The sequence below is a fragment of the Castor canadensis genome, chromosome 5, assembly GCF_047511655.1.
Source record: "Castor canadensis chromosome 5, mCasCan1.hap1v2, whole genome shotgun sequence".
NCBI classification, from domain to species: Eukaryota; Metazoa; Chordata; class Mammalia; order Rodentia; family Castoridae; genus Castor; species Castor canadensis.
In genome coordinates, this window is record NC_133390.1 from 181,614,863 (window position 1) to 181,633,177 (window position 18,315).

Below are 18,315 nucleotides of genomic sequence, written 5' to 3' on the forward strand. Positions count from 1 at the left end.
AGAGCAGGGAGGCCACACCAGCTCTCAGGTTCTGCCCACAGATGGCTATTTGCCTGGACCCAGTCATTCTGCTGCCTGGGTTTCAGTTTCCAATTCTTTGAATGAACAGATTAGTGCTCTGGGCCCATTGCTATTGCAGTGGAGCTACAGAAGGTGACTGGACAGGTAGTGGGCAAGGAGCCATCAGTCCCGGGGTGAGGAAGAGCAGAGAGTTGGGCTCCCTGGTAGAGACACTGACAGGGTGGGGGGCGGGGGGTAACTGAGGAAGGACCAGGAGGTGATTCCAGGACCTCTTGGCCTCCAAGGTGAGGGGGCCCCAGAATCCCAGCCCTACTCCTGGTGCTCCGTACCTAGGTCTGCACACATTCACAAGGCCTGGCCAGGGAGTGCTTTACTCTGAGATGAGCTGCATGGAGGAAACGGCCCAGGGAGGAGTTCACTGGGCAGATGGGAGGGCTGAGAGGCATGAGCAGCCCTGGACACAGGGCAGGGGCCACAGAAAAGAATAAGATGCAGCCCCCACGTAAACCCTTCAGCCCCCTGCCCACCTCCATCTGGCCCCAACCTGGCTTTGCAGAAGGACCCAGGAGCGTGGGCCTGAGCTGGGCAGGTCAAGGGAGATGGGCATTGTGAGCTTCAGGAAATGAGGCCATCACAGCAGGTCTGTGACGGCTGTCTCCCTGAGTGGCAAGGTCACAGGACAGTCTGGCTCCCTGCTGCTCTGGATGTGGCCCAAGACAGGACAGTCCAGTACAGAGGCCTTTCCTGAGCTTTTGCTCCTAGAAAAGAGTTCCCAGCACTGGGCAGTGTACTCTGAATTCCCAAGGGTCCCAGTTGAAGACCTGACACAAGTCTGCTACCCAGGGGTCTGCCAGCCCCTCAGGAGTCCCACCATGGGCCTGTGGAAGGCTATGCCTCTGTGCTCCACCACACGCCCCCCACCACCACCACACACACACCTGGGTTCTTCTGCAGGCTCAGCCAGGTCCAGGAGACCAGGCCTGGGACACTGCTGACACATGTGGGGGCCCAAGCCATGCCAGCCTTGCCAGCCTTGCTGAGGACAGTTAAAAACAGAGAGGCAAGAGTTAGTAGGAGCCTCTCAGTGTGACCCCCCCATGCAGGGCAGGTCCTGTGTGTCTGGATCTGACTGAGTGGCCCCATCTGGTCTGGATCCCTCAGCCATTCTCCCCGGATGAACACTGCCACCTGGTGGGCATCGTGAGCAAAGCCTCAGCTCCACCATCCTGGGAGGGCTGTCAAGGGACATCCATCCCTAGAGAGGTCCAGTAGCTGGCCTGGCCCATGGTAGGGCTCAGAATTCACTCTCCAGATGCCCCTCAACAGGTGAGCCCCACACATCCCTTAAGCCCACTCAGATAGGTGGCTTTCACCCATTCCTACACTGTGTCCCGCATCTTCCTAAACTGCCACATGCATCCTGGACCTCCCCTGCCCTGTTTGGTGCCCGCAAGTGTGTCCCCTCATGAGCATCCTCAGATAGGAGACAAGTGACCAGGGGCATGGGGGCTGCTGGGGTTAGTGTGTTTGCATAGATGTGCACCTTCGTGTGCAGGGGACACAAAACACCCTGTGGGCACCTGAGACATACAAGGTGTCGACATCTCCATGCAGCAAACACCTAAGGAAACTGTGTCCTTGTCCCCCTCCCAGCTGAGGGTCCCTTTGAGAGGGAGGCCAGTACAGGGAACAAGAGGAGAAGGTGAGCTGTCAGGAGGTTGGAGAGACAGACAAATGGACAGAGACACCACCCATAGGTAGAAGGCACCTGGTGGACATGCAGTGGCCAGACTGTCCTGTCTGGTAGGCTGAAGGACAGGAGGTACCCCAGTGTGGGATCTGTAGTGGCCTCTCCTCTGAAGCCAGAGCAGAGCCTGATCACCTGTCTGCTCCTCACCCTATGGACCATGAATACCCAAGCCCATTCCTGCCCTGAGAAGAGGGTATCTGGGATCACTTGCATGTGGGACCCCAGCTGGTCAGCCCCAAAATTGGTCTGGAAGCCTCCTCCTTGTTCCTTCCTGCCCACCAGGCTGCTCAGCTCTGGCATAATGACCTCTAGACTTCCCCCTCCCGCCACCATGGTTGCCTGAGGAGCCTAGGGGACAGAAGGGTGTGACGCCTGGTGGGGACAGGTGTAGGGATCACTCAGGTAATTCCAAAGAATGGCCAGCCCAGAGGGGGCTCAGCAGTACTCATCCCCTATACTTATAACTGACCAGGGACGCCCCAAGTCCCGTGTCGTCTTATGACAGAGCAGCCAACACTGCTGTCGCCTCATGGGTTGGAGGATGTGGTGCAGGGAGCATGTGCCACACTTGGTTGGGTGTACAGCTGGGGCAGCAGGATCCTAAGCAGGTCAGCGGCCATGACCAGCAGGGGCAGGCATGGCTCCAACCTGGGGTACTTGTCCTTTCCCTCTGCTCTATTTCATGGTGCAGGGGTCCCATTTCTCACAGTCCAGGCAAAACCCTAATCCTAATCCTACAGAATCTCTGGTCACAGGGAAATGAGGCAAGTGCTACAGAGAGAGAGCAAACTGTGTCACCATTCCCCCATGGCTAGGAGGGAGAAAAGAGCCCAGACCACACCCGGCAGCATGGAGACTGTCAGGGTGCCCAGGATCCCTGAACTGCAGGGTGATCCACGGCTGCTGGTGCATCTGAGGGCCTCACCATGTCCACTCAACTGGCAGCACCAGTGTCTGCTGTAAGCCCTGGAGTCCTGTAGACCATCCTGAGCCTGCTCAAAGCCCCTCTCCACCCACACACTCAGAGTGGCGACAGGACATCTGGGTAAAGGCAGCAAACCCGCCCAGAGAACCTATGGCAGTTGGAAACCTACACGGGTTGGGTACTACAAGGCAGCCACAGAGGAGGAAGCTGAGTGTGAGGCCGGGGGTGGGGACGAGGTGGGGAATGAGATGGCTAGACAGGCATCCAAAACAGTAGGGTGGCACAGATGACATCAGAGCCCAGCCAAATACCAGTAGCGAGCTACGCTCTCTGACAGATCCCTGCAGTCCCAGGTGGCCAAGGACACCTCAGGACAAATGGACTCATGGGCTCTAACTTGATGCCTGAGAGCTGGGCTCATTGTGTACTGATGGATGTGGGGGCCCAGGCCAGAGGCTCCCATCCCAGGATCCACTGCTTCTTATGGCTGAGACTCACCTGTGCTTCTGAGGGTCCAGAGAGAAGGCCTGGGGAAAGGTGCCATGGGTGAGTCAGATTCTAGCCTTCAGAGCTGCAAGGAGATAAGTTTCTAGTGTTTCAATGCACCTGGCTTATGGTTATTCAAAGGTGGCCAGTAGCTGACAAAGCCAGACCTTGAGAGTCCATGGGCCTGGTCCCCTGTCCAGCCATCCCTCCCCAGCCTGGTCCCTGGGCTCAGACCAGGAGCCCAGGGACAAGTGCAACAGTGAAGAGGACACACACCATCCAGGTTGAATCACTGTATTTTACTAAGTGCACAGGCCCCTTGGGTGTCCGAATACGGCCCCATGGCAGCAGAACTCTCTGGAATTGTCCACATGCGTACCACTGTGGGATCTGCACCTAAAGTCCCCCACAAACCCACACCAGCCCGTTCACGCGGCACAAACGTCAACCTGTCCATGTGGCGTTAAGTATCTCGGCTAATCCGTTAGAAAACTAGAGTTCATTCCCTGGGCGTCTATCCCTAGAAGACGGCGGTGCACAGTCGAGATCGAAGTGTGCAGGTGGCAACGCGTCACTGGAAGGAAAAGGCCGGGTCGCTACGGCCCAAGGGCACATACGAAATGGTTAGGGTGCAGTCAGTACGAAGGCATTATGAAATATTCTTTGGAGCATGAACAAAAGTGCAAAGACAGCCAAAGGCAACTGCACAGATGGGGAAGCTGCAGCCACCATCACGGCCAGGGGATAGGACTGCAATGGGCAGGGGGGCACGGTATGCAGAGCCGATCCCAGGCACATGGACGGGGTCCAAAGAGATGACCAGCTTTGAGCCCCTCCATGTGTGACAACTGGTGACAGCCCCTCCTGCTGGCACTCATCTCCAGCTGGATCTGTGGACCCTCGTGACCTGGCCTGGAAGCAGGGTCCGGGATGTCTGTGCCTGGCAGAGGCCAGGGGTAAATGTGGTGACCTCGGTGAATTTCTGTCAACATGCATTAAGGCAACGACTTTGTAAAACCCAATCCGAGTTAGATGTGCGATGTTTAGTGACGAATGCTCCTGCTCGGGAGCCCCGGGGATGGCTGGCCTTGGTGACCTGGGGACTAATCCCCTTCTCCTGCGACAGAGTGTCAGACACCATGAGAACCTCAGGGTGGGCTACAGACCAGACCCAGCTTCCTCAGTTAGACAGGGGCACCAAGGCAAGCATCCAAGACAGAGCTCACTCACGTCCTGTCTGAGCCCCAGACACTCTACTTCGGAGGGTCTCCTGGGTAGCTCCTCCCTTCTCTCCACCCTGTTCCCCACAGCCTCTTCTCAAGGCCTGCTATCAGTCCCACCTCATGAGACAGCAAAGTCCAGCAAGCCATGCCTCCTGCCAGTCATGCTCACTCCAGAGCAAATGGCAGGGACCCCTGGGTGTGCCCAGGGCTCAAGTCTCCTAGGAAGGAGAAAGAGCTGGGTCTTTCCCCTGAACCCTGTCTCCATCACACCCTCTCCTTCAGGTAGCTCTCTGTGCTGCCTCTTCTCCTCAGCTCTATTGGGGCCCAGGAGGAAGCTGGGATAGTTAATCTGGGAGAGCTAACCTAGGACAGCCCGCAGGCACCCCAGCAGTGACCCTGGTCTGAAAATTCTACCCACACCCCATGTCCTGCATGTACAAATAGGTAGCCCGGAAGGTCTGTGTGGGGGTTTGGAGGGCTGGTCTGTCCTCTACATGGTCAAGGACAGTGGACAACCACACTGGGGATCTGATCCCAAGCCATGTGCACTGGGGGCCCCATGGGGGCTGTGCATGGAGTCCCTGCCCAGAACCCAGCCCTCCCTCCTGGAGGGCTGGAACCCCAATGCCACCAAGTCACCCCTCCATGGTAGGCATTGCTGTGCAAAATGTCCCTTCCATGTTTGTCTCAAGGAGCTGTGATCTTAGACGCTAAAGTGTTTTCCTGCTGATCTTGCAACATGAGATCCAGGGAGGCATCTCAGCCTCCACTCTGAACCCTATATACAGCTGGGGTGAGGTGACAGAGACACACCCTAGTGTTTTAGAAAAGGCCTCTGCCCTCAGCTCCTTTCACCTTTGGGGAAAAGTCTGGAACTATCTCAGGGCCAAATCTCCACAAAGAACAGGGCAGGGCTGTTCACAGGGCCCCCGAATGTGGGGCTGAATCCAGCCAGGGCAGAAAAAGACAGTGCTTCCTCCTTCTCTCCAGCAAGGTCCTGAATCCATGACCACTGGGGCCTCCAGCTCCATGGGAGAGAAGGTAGTCCTAAACTAGGACACTGAAAGGGAGGGGGCGAGGGGAAGGGGGGGAGAAATGACCCAAACATTGTATGCACATATAAATAAAAGAAAAAAAAGATATGGGTGGCCCTGGCCGTGGCTGTCCTCTGCAGAGAGACCTGGGATGACTGGACCCATAGCTTAGAGGGATCCCCCCAGAGAGGTCCTCAAATTACAGGTTACTCACCAGCCTCCAAGTAGGGGTTTGAAGCAAGGCCCCACGAAAGGAGACAGTGTCACTAAGGGGCAGCTCATGGGGAGGGCCCAGGCCTCTGCTACCCACCTTGTCCAGACACATGTGGGCCCTCACCCTCTAGGTGTCACAGCCATGTAGTCAGGGGGAGACTCTGGGGCTATAATTTAAGGGGACAGAAAGGGAGCTGTTAAGCCAGAAAATGCCTGTGGTGAACAGACACCTGCTTGGGGCAGGGCCTGGGGATGATGAGGCCAGCCACGTGTACCAGGAGGGCACCAGGAGCTAGCCAGCACTTTATGCTGACCTAATGCAAGGACATGTCTGAACCTTCAGTGGACATTGGGACCTCCCTGGCCCCAACCTCAGCCTCTCATCATTCAGCAAGTGGATGGCCCTGCAGCCAGTAGAGGGAAAGGGCAGTGAAGGACCCTGAATGGGCTTCAGGTGTCCCTGTTGCCACTGTCACCTAGGAATCCTGGACAGATGGAACCCTCACCCAGTGTTCAACACTCTGAACCACCTGCATAAGTTTTTAATTCCTTGTAGCACCGCCCCCAGCAGCTTAAATCAGGAAGAGCCAAAGAGAAAAAGGGTGACCCAAGTGGGAAACACAGTGTATGTGCACGTGTGAGTCTGTGTGAGTATGCACATGCCATGTGATTTGCTCATGTGTGTGCATGTGTGAGCATGCAGGTGCGAAATTGTGTACCTGCCATTTTTGTGCACACATGCATTTGTGTGCACCTGCGTGAAAACTGTGTACCTGATATATGGTGTGTGGGCTTGTGTGCATGCATGTTGTGGGTTTTGCCTTGTGTGTACGTACACATGTATGTGTGAAAGCATGTACCTTCCATGTGTGTGCTTTTGTGTGGCATGTGTGCACATCATGAAAGTGTGCACCTGGCATGTGTGGTCTGTGGGCATGCATAACAAATGTGCTGGAAACTAGCCATGGGGTAGCCCCTGGTCTTCCTACAGATTTCGTCACTCATTCTAACCCAAGAAAGTGACAAACCTCTCAGAGGGGCCTCCAGACTCCCTGTTATGCTTCTTGGGGGGGGGGCGGAGCAGGGGCAGTAAGCTCAGGCCTGGGTCTGGGGAAGCCTGGAGAGGGAGCTTCTACTGTCATCTCCTAGAACAGGCCCCAAGCACTCCACTGAGACATGCACCTTCCTCTTCCAAGGGGTCTCATCAATGTTCCTTTCTGATGCAGAGCAGGCCAGTGGTCTAGCCTCACTCTCTCTGCCTGTAACTTAAGAAAGGCCTCCTGCTACCCTACTGGAAAGTCAGGGTTTGAGGGGAATCCACTTGTCCACCATCTCACCCTGCAGAACCTCAGCCTAGGGCACCCCAGGCGCTCACTGCCTCAGCAGCACTGGGAATAGCACTGGAGGCTACATGTCTGCAGGACACACACATCATTGTGGAGCACATGGGACACGAGTTCTGGGAGCAAAGGGTCCCCCTCTCTAGCCCCTGACAGTGGCCGGGCCTCATGGAGAAGTAGTCTGGGGCTGGTGGTGTGTCATAGGAAGGCACACTTGTCCCCCTACTTGTGCTCCCAGCTGAAGCCTCCCTATCCCACCAAGAGGATGAAGAGGACTCAGATACCAGCTCCACCTGGCCCAGAGGGGCTGGTGAAGGGGTGACCACTCATCCTGCCCACATCACATATCTTGTCCAAAACAAACATGGCCTTGAGAACCAGAGGTACTCACGGTGAACCGTCAATGGCTCCAGGCCAGCAGGCTGATGGAGGTGCCTCAGGGTGGAATCCTGGGCAGGTGCAGAGGCTATAGCAGCGACCACACACCACTGATGGCAGACACAGCTCCCCAAAGCTCCTCACATGCCTGAGATCCCAATAGCCAAGCCAAGTCAAATTTCTTCCCAGTGGGCAAGATGGGTCTTCTGCTGACCACGAGGCCCTCAGCCCACCACTGGTCCTGGTCAAAATGGACTTCAAACATGGGCATGAGAAATGGGCCTATGGCTCTTCCTGGATTCACATTCTGGGAGTGCCTATAGCCAACCACCCCAGCCCTTGAACACACACCATTGCAGAGCCTTTCCCCTCCCCCAAACACAGTACTGTCACCCAATACCAAACACCTCTGGGCCAGGTGCTAAAGGACCAGATCTGGGGACTCCACTCTGTCTCTTGGTGCTGGGCTCCTGCCCCTCCAAAGCTGGCAGCTTGGTGGGCCAAAGTACCCAGCACAAGAGGGATGGAGGTCCCAGCTTACCAGGGTCAAAGTAGGGGTCAAGTGTCTCCAGCTCCCCAAACACCAAGAAGCCACAGCCAAGGGACCAGTGAGTAAAACACGAGCGGTCCCTTGGAAAGGACTCTCTGCCAAGCACAGCAGCTATTTTAAGTGGGGGATGAGCCAGCCATTTGAAGAGATGGTGACAGTGTTGTCCAGCCCTGCCTGGGTCTATCAGGGTGGGAGTGGGCAAGGTGGGCCCTGGCTAAGCACAAGAATGATCTGCTCACCAAGTGAATCTCCCCAACTGTTGGCCATACCCTGGAGACTGGCACCCCACCAGGAGAGAGGAGAGTCCACAGGGTGCCAACCCCTAGACCTCTTGGGCTGGGGTACTGATGGCTCTGATGCACCCCAGGAAAGCCCAGGGCTGGGGCGGCCAGTTTCCCCAAGGAAGAGGCTGTGAGAGACTGAGACCAGGAGGGTCAAAGGGCCACTCTCGGCTCCAGTTTGGTCCCTGGGGCCTCACCACTTCCTCAGTTCCAGGAAGAGGTCCTGTGCTTGGAGAGGCTTCTACTGAAAGACCCACTGAACCCGGAAGCTGAGGGAAGATGCTGGCCAGCAGCTCTCTAGCTGGGCACCCAGGGGCCGGGACATTGCCCAACCACGCATATAGACAGACTGAGGGCTGGGTGACACCTCACTGGGGGAGTCAGAAACCAAGGGACACACGGCCAGGGGTGAGGGTGGTCACATCCAAGGCCTGCCATACCCTCTTGGGAAACCCTGCCAAGCCCCAAGGCTGGCCATCTGCAGGGGCTAGACTGGCCCTCACCTCCACCTCCCCAGGGCATGCTCCCAGCCCATGCTTCCACTGGCCATGCCCATCATCACTCCACCCCCCACACACGCAGGGTGGTGGTCTGTCCCCGAGCAGACTGGACAGGGCTGGCCTTGCTACCACAGGGCCTTCCTGGGATGACCAGAGTCCAGCCCCAGCCTCCAGCCACTGGTTGGAAAGGAACTTCTGTAAAATGTCACCACACGGGCCAAGGAACCCTGCCTGTCCACCACCCCACATGGGTCCTGAGAGCTGGAACCCCCGGGTGTCCCCACTGCCCGTGTCACTCTACAAAAAGGTCCCAGAGGACTTCCAGCCTCCAACTAGGAGGTGGACTGGGACATGGCGTAGGAGTCCAGTGGCCCAGTGTGGCCTCACTTCCTGGGCCCAGCCCACCCCACATCTCCAAAGGGGCCCTCGCCCGTGGCAGAGCGCGGTGGGGGCCCGCAGGGCGTGCAGAGGTCCGAGTCTGTGTCAGACTCGCCCTCCGCAATGTAGGGCCTGACTTTGGCACATGGCGCCACAGCTGCGTAGCAGCTGCTGAGGGCATCCAGGCTCTCCTTGGAGTGGGAGATGCTGAAACCACTGAAGGAGCGCTCCAGCTCCTCATGGTCCACGGACGGGATGGAAATGGACGTGTCACTGTCCCGCAAAGCGCCCTCGTGAGGCCTGCAGGCCTGGGCATCCTCCAGCCTCAGGAACTCGGTGCTGGCCCGATTGCCCCCGCTGTAGGCAGACAGCGACCGCTCATGTGTCGGGGGAGGTGGGATGCGCACCAGCGAGCTGTGCTCCCCCACAGGGGAGGTGCCGTGGCGCTGATGGCTCTGCTGCTGCCATGAGGTGGATGGGGGACACTGGGTAGGGGGCATGGCCGGGGGTGCAGCGTAGTTCCTCTGGCCGGTGGAGCTGGTGGAGCGGACGATCTTGATTATGCAGCCATGCTTGTCTGCGTGCTCACGGCTGTCCTCAGGACTGTGGTAGGGTGGTGCCGGCTCTGGCTCCTTGGCCCCAAAATAGGCCTCTGTTTCTGCCGGGGGGATGCCCATGCGCTGGGTGTAGATGCTCACCAGGAAGTCCAGCTTCTTTTCCATGGACAAGACCTGCAGTAGGGCGGCTGTTGGGCCAGGCTTCTGGGGAGGGGAACTCCCATCAAAAGACCCACGGAACCCAGAAGGATGGGGGAGATGCTGGCCAGCAGCTTTCTAGCTGGGGACCAGGGCAAGAGGCATGGCCCAGCCATGCACACAGATGGATCAAGGGAGAGGGAGATTTGGGTTACTCCAGGGGAAAGGGGACCCAGCCACACCAGGGAGCTGCCTCTCCTCTCTCCCAGACTCTGGGCATCTCAGCATTTGATCCCACTGGTCAGTGTGTGGCCTGAGTGCAGGCCAGCTTCCAGGAACAGTCTCCAAGACAAAGGTCATGTATGACGGTTTCTGAGGATACACTCCCAGGAAAGTGGAAATGGATGTCAGACAAGGAGAACACGGGGTAGGAAGGCCAACCAGGCGTGACTTCTGGCAAGTTCCACAGAAAATTACTTTCCCCAAGGGATCCTTAAATGCCTTCATGCCTCACAGACACCCCCTTCCCAGGACACAGAGAGAAACACAAACTGCACACTTCCTACCTCTGGTCATGGCTGTCAGAACGAAAAGCGCCAGAGTGGGATGAGCTCCCAGTGGCGTCAAACACAAAGCAGCCCATGCTGTGCCCTTCCCTCCCACAATGCCTAACCCCCAGCCCCAAGCCTGCAGGCCCCTTCTGAGCCTCTCCCACCTGCTTCTCCACCTTCCCGAGCCGTCCCATCATGCTGGGGTCCTCAGGCAGCTCCGCCTCTGCTGGGCCCTTGGTCCGGTCCTTGTCTGTTATTGCTGGGCCCCGCCCCACGATCTGGTCCACTCTACCGGGAACAGAGACCCGGTCCCCAAGCATGAGTTCAGGGGGGTGTGACCAGGCCCTGGCCCCTTCCTCCTGGGCCAGCCCACAGCCCCCCAGATCTGGGCTCTACATCCCATCCAGAGCCGACCAGGGGGGCAGCAGGCGCCAGGACAGATAGACACGGGTCCTCGTGATCTCACGCTGCCTTCTGACACCCGCTGGTCCTGGGTCCTATTTGTTCCATTCCCTCCCTGGGATCTGGCACATTAGTGAGGAGTAAAGTAAGTTACTTCCACCTGGGTCAGCCCCCAGCTCCACCAAAGGGGTGCTCATCAGCTCCTCCCCTTGTCTAACCCACTCCCACTCTATGGTATGCTGGACCCATAGCAAACCAAGGCCAGGGGGTCAGTGATGACTGCTGGGCACCCAGCCAAGGGGTTGGCACACAAGGGCTGTGCCCTTGCTCTGGAAGCCATACACCTCCCCCCGCAAACTTTACTCCTATGTAATGTGCCACGGAGGCCCTCAGCCCCAATAGATGTGACAGGAATAGAGTTAATGTCTGCAGCGAGGACAACAGAAGCGGGGGTGGTGAGAATTGAGGCTCCATGCACCAGGACGAGGAAGGAGGGACAAGAGCTACACAGAAAAGTGCCAACGCACAACCAGAGGAGAGACGAGCACTGCCAACCAGAGGGTCTATGCATGTACATGTGTGCATGGGTGTGCACACCGGTGTGTGTGCCTTTGAGAATACACTGCACGTGTGCTTACATCCTTGCGAGTATGTGTGTGCAGGCTGCAGAATTCAGTTGCACAGATCTCTATCAAGGTCATAAGTCACTAATGCCAACAAGAAGGGGCCAGTTTCACCCCTCAGGAGCTCTGGTCTGTGTGGCGTGGCATCAACAAACCCCTGGCAGATCCTGTGGAAAGGAAGGGCCATGCCCACGGCTGGTGGGGCTGCAGGAGTGGGTGTGGGCTGAAAACTGCAGCTGTGGAGACACCATTCAGGAACAAGGGCCATACACTAAGTCTACAAGCCAACACTGGACAAGCGGTAGCTCCACAGAGGATGTGGCTGAGCAGGGCCAACCGAGGCGGAGCCACACAGCTGCAGACCCCAGTCTCGCTCTCTGAGATGCAGCCCAGTGCACAAGATGCACCCTTCCAGGCCCACGTGGACTGAACAACCTCACTCTGCCATCTGCCAGCAGGGCGGGCCTGCCTTCCTCTGTGGGATGGTGGGTGACTCTGTCAGTGACTCAGAAGAGGGTTCAGGCTTGTGTTAACCAGATGCAGCCTCCTCATGCTCCACTAGGCTTCATGCTGGGTGCATGCACAGGGGTGGCAGGGACGGCAGGAGAGGACCCTCTGGCTCCAAGCAGACGCCAGTGGCAATGGCGAGGGGACGGGCTTCCTAGTGCTCCAATGCCCACACAGTCCAGGCACAGACGCGCAGCCCCTTCACCCCTGCCACATGACGGGCTGCCTGTCTGGTGGGTTCCAACAGAAGCCTAGGTCCAAGGTTCAGTCTAAAGCTGCCTGCTGCTGGGGCAGCCAGGTGAGGGTCCTCTGAGGACCCTGTGCTGCCTCCTCCCCCTGGCTGGAGCTGGGGAATCAGACTCAATGCCCCATGCTCCATGTCCCTTGAGACTGAGTGCTCAGACTACCCTTTTAGATCCTTCCCCATGTGAATCTGCATGTTCCCTAGTTGCAGCAAGAGGGGACAGCTAAGGTGACTTAAAGTGTTGCAGGGCCACCCCAGCTCGTGGCTTGGATGCCCGGCCACCATGCCCTACAGCAATGTCCAGGGGACAAGGCTTTGGTCTCAGGGTAGAGCAGAATGGTGGACACAGCAGATGGTTTGGGGGCCTCCCTTGCTTAGAAAGCAGCAAACACAGCCCTGTCCACTCCCCTGGGAACCCTCTCTCATGGGAAGAGCCTGCTGGGTTAAGGTGTCCAGCACATTGACTCCTGCTGGTCCCAAGGGAGTGGGCAGATGTTGCACCTGCTGGCTGGCCCAGGTTCCATCAGCTCTGACATCCTGAGCCGCCCAGAGTCCCTCTGCTCCCAGGCTGCCAGGTAGGACAGTGTCTGCCTGCTTTCCCTGCCCCTGGGCTTTCCTCTTCCTGGCCAATCAGACTCACAGAGAGCGGGGCTACGGTCTGAGTGGTCCCAGGGAAGCCAGAAGGCTTTGGTGTCTGAACCATGCAAGAGCCTCCTTTGCCGCCTGACTGTACCGAGCCCCACTAGCCCATCATCTAGCGGATCCCTGCCACTTTCTTTATCAATGACACTAATAATGAGAATGGTAGCATGAGGTAACAGCAGCACCCACAAATCCTTCTAGGGGCCAGGCACCCAGCCATTTATTCCTCACGACAGCTTAGGAGGCAGGTGCTGCTGCTGTCTGCATCGCAGGCCTAAGGAAAGAGCCACAGGGAAGTGGTCCCACCTGCTCATATCCATGCAGCCCTCAAGTCGGGGCCAGGCATGTGGAGGGCACCCCAGCAGTGGGCAGGTGTGAGGGGCCTGAGTCAGTACCCAGGAGGTCACAGTGGCTTTGGCTTGACTTGGGTGAGGGTCTCAACTATTAATGCCCTCTGCTTCTGCCCAGAAACCACCCTGCTCTGGTAGATGTCACAAAGATGTCCACAGGAAAGTGGACCCAGCTGATGGGAGGACTTATGGCACCTCAGATGTCCTGGGGGCCTGGCACTGCCCACCCAGTGCTGGTCAGAAGCAGCCTTCCTAATATGCTTTTTTCAGAAGAGAGAAAATCTAAATGTCCCCATCCCATGGAGAGAACAGTGTGAGCTGCTGCCGTCATGTGGCCTGGAGTGAAGGGTCTAGCCATTTCACAAAGACAGGTCAGGAAGAGGTGCTGTGTCCTAACCTAGGTGAGTACTGGGGTGACTCTCTCGGAGGGGCCGTGGGTCCTTTGGTGGGGTACTTCTTGTGCCGGGGAGTTGAAGGGGGTGGGGGGCCCACAATCATATCTATCCTGGCAGCATAAACAGGAAAAGAGACACCAGCAAAATGCATCATAAAGCAACTTGAGGAGTCGCTGGAAACACACAGAAACAGGAACAACTTAGCAACAGTGATTCTTCTAGAAGCATGCCGCTCAAAACAGGGCATCGGCCAACACTGCCAGCAAAGTGCTGGACTTGCAAGTTGGGCCCCTGGGCAACCTGAGCCTCTGGTGGCTGGTCACAGAAGCATGCAGGTGCATGGAATGGACTGATGGCTGGGAGTAAAATCACAGAAAGGCCCTAGCTATGGGGCAACAGAAACTCAGGGTCAGAGGCCAGGAGCAGGCTGGACCCCTCAGCTGGCTGGTCTGTTTTTTCTGTTTTCCAGACAGAAAGGGAAGGGACAGGAGAAATGTAGGATGAAAGGGTCTGCCAAGCAGAAACAGCTGTGCAGAGAGAGCTGTGGGGACACGGCACAGGGCTCCAGGAATTCTCACTCACCTACTCGTAGCACAAATCCAGCCACCGCTCTGGAGAGGCCAACAGGAGGCCCCAGTCTGAGCCTGGGGGAGGGGGCACAGACCTGGCCCCAGCTGTGGGATCAGCTTAAGGCCTAGCGACCCTTCCTTGGCCCCCATGGCAACCCCATGGGCAGGCACAGAGGTGCGGGAGTAGCTCCCCATGACTTCTGGCTATGGCTCCCAGGCTTCCCTCCCTGTCCAGACCCTCTGATGGAATCAGACCCAAGCTCTACCTCTAGGCTGGGAAGCTGCCACAGCCTCACCAAGGGCCCCGGGCAGGAGCCCTGATGGCAGGAGTGTGTGACACACTTTAGGAGGGTATCCTGCAGGCAGCATAGACATGTATGTGTGTATGTCATATGTGGCTGAGGGTGTACACCTGTGAGCACATGTAAGGGTGCCAGGCTGGCACATGGTCTCGACATGGTGTGTACACATGCCCATACACGCCTACACATGGAGGATGCACTGTCTGTGTGAATGAGCTCAGGCCCTCATTTGCGTGATGATGAAAGTTATTTGTGATTCGTGGAACAAGCCAATTCTCACACACAGACAAGCCACAGATGCCCGCCTACTGCCAAGCTCAAACACACATTCTGCCTCAGCCTGCTGAACAAGAAGTGGGAGCCTCCCCCCCGTAAGGAGGAGGACTCTGTGCTCTGGAAGAAGAGGTGTCGGTATCATGACTGCTGCCTGACAGGGCCCACAGAAGTCCTACAGTTCCAGCTCTCCGTAAAATACTCCCTACCCAACACACGTGTGCACATGAATGCATATACATGTGTGTGTATCACTTCACGCATACACACATGGCACACCACACAGGCACACACCCGCACATGTCATACACACATGCGTGGACACACATGTGCACACATACATGCACTTCCACATACACGTGTGTACACATCCAGAGACCCACACGTGCACTTTCACACACATGCTTGTGCACACAAATATGCATGTGAGCGCGAGTGCACACACACACTTGCCCACCATAGGGCAGGTGGGTAGGGGAGAGAATGAAGAGACAAGAGAAATGTTTAAAAAAACCAAAACAGACACACTGCATGAGGACGTGGCAAAAAGCAATGAGAAGCCAACGTGGTGGGCTGAGCACTGGCCGTATTCTGTACACCTCCCACGCCAGCCCTAGGGTGCCATGCCTTGTGCACCTAGGCCGTGGCCAGAGGGCCCTGCCCTGCCCTGCCCAGGGCTCTTGCCTGGACTGCAGGCTCTTGATTCGGGACAGCATGTCCAGGTGTCCAGCCGAATACTGCTCGATTACATCCATCACGTCGTACGGCCGCAGACTCTCTTTGAACTTCCTCTTGGACACCAGGAACCGCATGACACTGCAGGTAGGTTGGGCTGTGAGCTCCAGGTAGAGGCTGTCCTGCCAGGCCAGACCCCGTGTCCACCTGCTTGCCACCCTCCCAGCATCTCTGAGACCACAGCCCCTAGGGAAGTAATGTCCACTGCATGACTGGTCCTCTCATCTGGGCCTCCCACCTGCCCCACACACTGGCCACTCTCAGTCCTGGCCTCATGGGTAGACTCTAGTGCAGGGCAGCTCCTGGCTGTCCACAGCCTCCTCATCTTGGGCCCCCACTACACCCAGACCAGCAGAGGTCCCTGTGCCCAGTGGGCACCTCAAAGGCCCCCTGCAAATTCAGGCACAAGGTAACATGAGGCATGAGTCACAGGCACGAGGGCTGAAAGGGGTCAGATGTGAGACTCCCTCAGCCAGCACCCCAGGCCTGCCTATGACCTTTCCTCTCCCAGTGGACCCAGCCCCCTGCCTGCTCTGCCTGGCCCCATGAGGACCAGCAGCAGACAGCGTCAAGGAGGCCCTTCCTCACCCCCATCCAAGGCCGAGAGGGGGCCCTCACCACACGGCTCTGATGCTGACTTTGAGGCCGGGAGTCAGATCCTCAGTCACAAACTCGCAGTTGTAGCTCTTGTTGTCCTCAACAATGTCCTCCCCGGGGAGACTTGCTTCTGGGTAGAAGGGAATGCAGACTGTGGGTGAATCAGTCACACACAGGCCTTGGGCCTACAGGTCACAATCCCTAGACAGAGTGTCCCTCAGGTGTCCTGCTACCCAGAGACCCCCCAGCTCTGCCTTCCTGCAGGGAGTGACTCATGTGAGGGTTTGAAAGGGCACCTGCTCAACAGATGAGTGGATGACTTCATGGGGTCCATCCATACACAGAACACCGTTCAGCCAAAGGAGGAATGAAACTCTTGACACCCAAAACATGGAGGAACCTGACAAAACTCAGCGAGAGAGGCTGGCATTGAGTAATTTCCCTCGCATGAAATGCACACAAGAGGAAGCAGAGACAGAAAGCAGATGGTGGTGGCTGGGGCTGAGGGAGGGAAACGGGGTGACTGATAACGGGCTTGGGGCTTCCTTTCTGGATGATGAAAATGTTCCCCACCTGGGCAGGGATCATGGCTGCAAACACTGTGGATGTATGAGATGTCATCTGATGTGAATTTTGCCTCAAAAAAAAAAGAGAAAGGACAGAGGCCCCCCCAGCACCAAGAGGCTCCGCTGATGCCCGGTAGCAGAGAGTCAGTGTTCTTCCCCCGGCAGTCACCCAGACTCAGGGAGAGCAATGCTGTGCCAGACCCACCTTCTGAGTTCTGCCGCGATGCAGCACCCTTGATGCGGAAGGCCTGGCGGGCCCGGCTGCGATCCCCGAAGCTCCAGCTTTTGGGCACCTTGCTTGGGCTATCCTCGAGGCTCTGGTCAGCACTGGGTGACCTCCGCACTGTTTGGGCCTGGGGAGACCCCTTCCCCTTGGCAGCCACGCCTCGGGGGCTGGAGAAGACACGATCTTTCAAACTGACCTTCTGACTGCTCCCATGAGAACCAACAGGCAGACAGACAGACATACACACACACACAGAAAAATAGCGAGAGAGGTCACTCTGGAAAGAACACAGGCCGTTTCTGCTCGCTGCCAGTGCGGCCCCACAAGACAGGAGGGAGACGCAGGTCCAAAGAACAACCAACCACAGGGCTCGAGCAGCTACGGGGGGTGAAGGACAGGGCAGTAGGGGAGCTTGGCCGGGCCAGAAGAGGTTATGGTCGTGGACACCTCGATCACTCAGCCATCACCACTGTCCCTCCAGCCCCTTAAGTCTGTGTCCCCAGATGCCCCAGGCTGGGGCTCTTTCCTGAACCTTCTGTCTGCACTGGCCTGGCCAGTAGCTTTCCCTGACCACCCTTCCAACTGCCCCCAGGAGTGGTGTCCCCCTTCCCAATCTCTCCATCTGCCCCAGGGTCAGGGGAGTCCAGGGCTACAGCCAGCACTTGTCTGGCCACACACTGGCCTTTCTGATGGGCCCTAGGGGCTGCCTGGCCTCCTGTGTGTGGCTTCTGCCCAGCACTTGCCCATCCACCCTGCCAGGACTCATCTGGACCACTAAACATCACTGCTTTTATAAGAATAGTAGGGACAGGTGTCTCCACGGTCAGGCCTCAGCAGTCGCAGGTCTCATGTCCCAAGCCCAGGGTGGGAGGTGGTGGCTATAGCACTGGGGAGGATGGTGGCCGATCCCACAATGCTCTTTCCACCAGGCTTCAGCTTCAAAACTCTTCAAAGTCCTCAGGCCTCCCTTGTCCCCGTTTCTTAGTATCCATGAAGACGGGTCTGACCCCTGAGTTCGCCAAGCAGAAGAAATGGATGGTCTCTGGCTGGGCTGCTGCAGGCAGACATGGCCCCCACCCCCTAGTTTGGGAAGCATCAGTCCCTGGGCCCAGGCTGGCCACCCAATGCTCCCACAGGTGACTCCACCACCACCCTCAGAGCAGATCTCTTGTGAATTGGAAATCTGCTTGTGCTAGCCACATGAGAGCCACGGGACTTACAGGATGGCTTCCAGGCAGAGCCCACGAAAACCCCAGGGTCAGGGAGGCCTGAGGGATCTCAAAGATGCCTCTGAGAGGAAGTTCTAATGCCTAGCACCACTCACTGATATCCATACCCCACCTCCATGTCTTTACCATGGTGCTACCCTAACCCCAAGCTGGAGAGAAAGACGTCCAGCAGACAGCACAGAAGTGACAGCCAAGGAGAAGAGGCAGCCACAGCACCTTGTCCATCCACCCCATGGACAGGGCCAATGCCCTTGGCAGCAGGCAACTTTGGAGACCATCTATGCCTGCTCGGGTCTCTGAAGAAGAGGAAGAAAGAGGCAGAAACCCAGG

General features: G+C 57.3%; 1 protein-coding gene across 20 annotated transcripts in view; it reads right to left on the reverse strand.

Annotated features, from left to right (window-relative positions):
* Positions 1-3,460: 3,460 nt before the first annotated feature.
* Positions 3,461-18,315, reverse strand: part of Kcnq2 (potassium voltage-gated channel subfamily Q member 2) — a 61,170-nt gene continuing 46,315 nt past the window's right edge. For 7 of the 20 annotated variants that reach the window (XM_074075130.1, XM_074075127.1, XM_074075125.1 and 4 more), the window contains 6 exons: positions 16,736-16,959; positions 15,986-16,094; positions 15,317-15,448; positions 13,491-13,598; positions 10,490-10,613; positions 3,461-9,810 (listed from right to left, as the gene is read on the reverse strand). In XM_074075130.1, coding sequence (XP_073931231.1) covers positions 9,085-9,810; positions 10,490-10,613; positions 13,491-13,598; positions 15,317-15,448; positions 15,986-16,094; positions 16,736-16,959 — 1,423 coding nt within the window. In that variant the 3' untranslated portion in view covers positions 3,461-9,084. The remainder of the gene's footprint in view (positions 9,811-10,489; positions 10,614-13,490; positions 13,599-15,316; positions 15,449-15,985; positions 16,095-16,735; positions 16,960-18,315) is intronic. The other 13 variants (XM_074075131.1, XM_020173719.2, XM_020173716.2 and 10 more) reach the window with 6 other exon arrangements.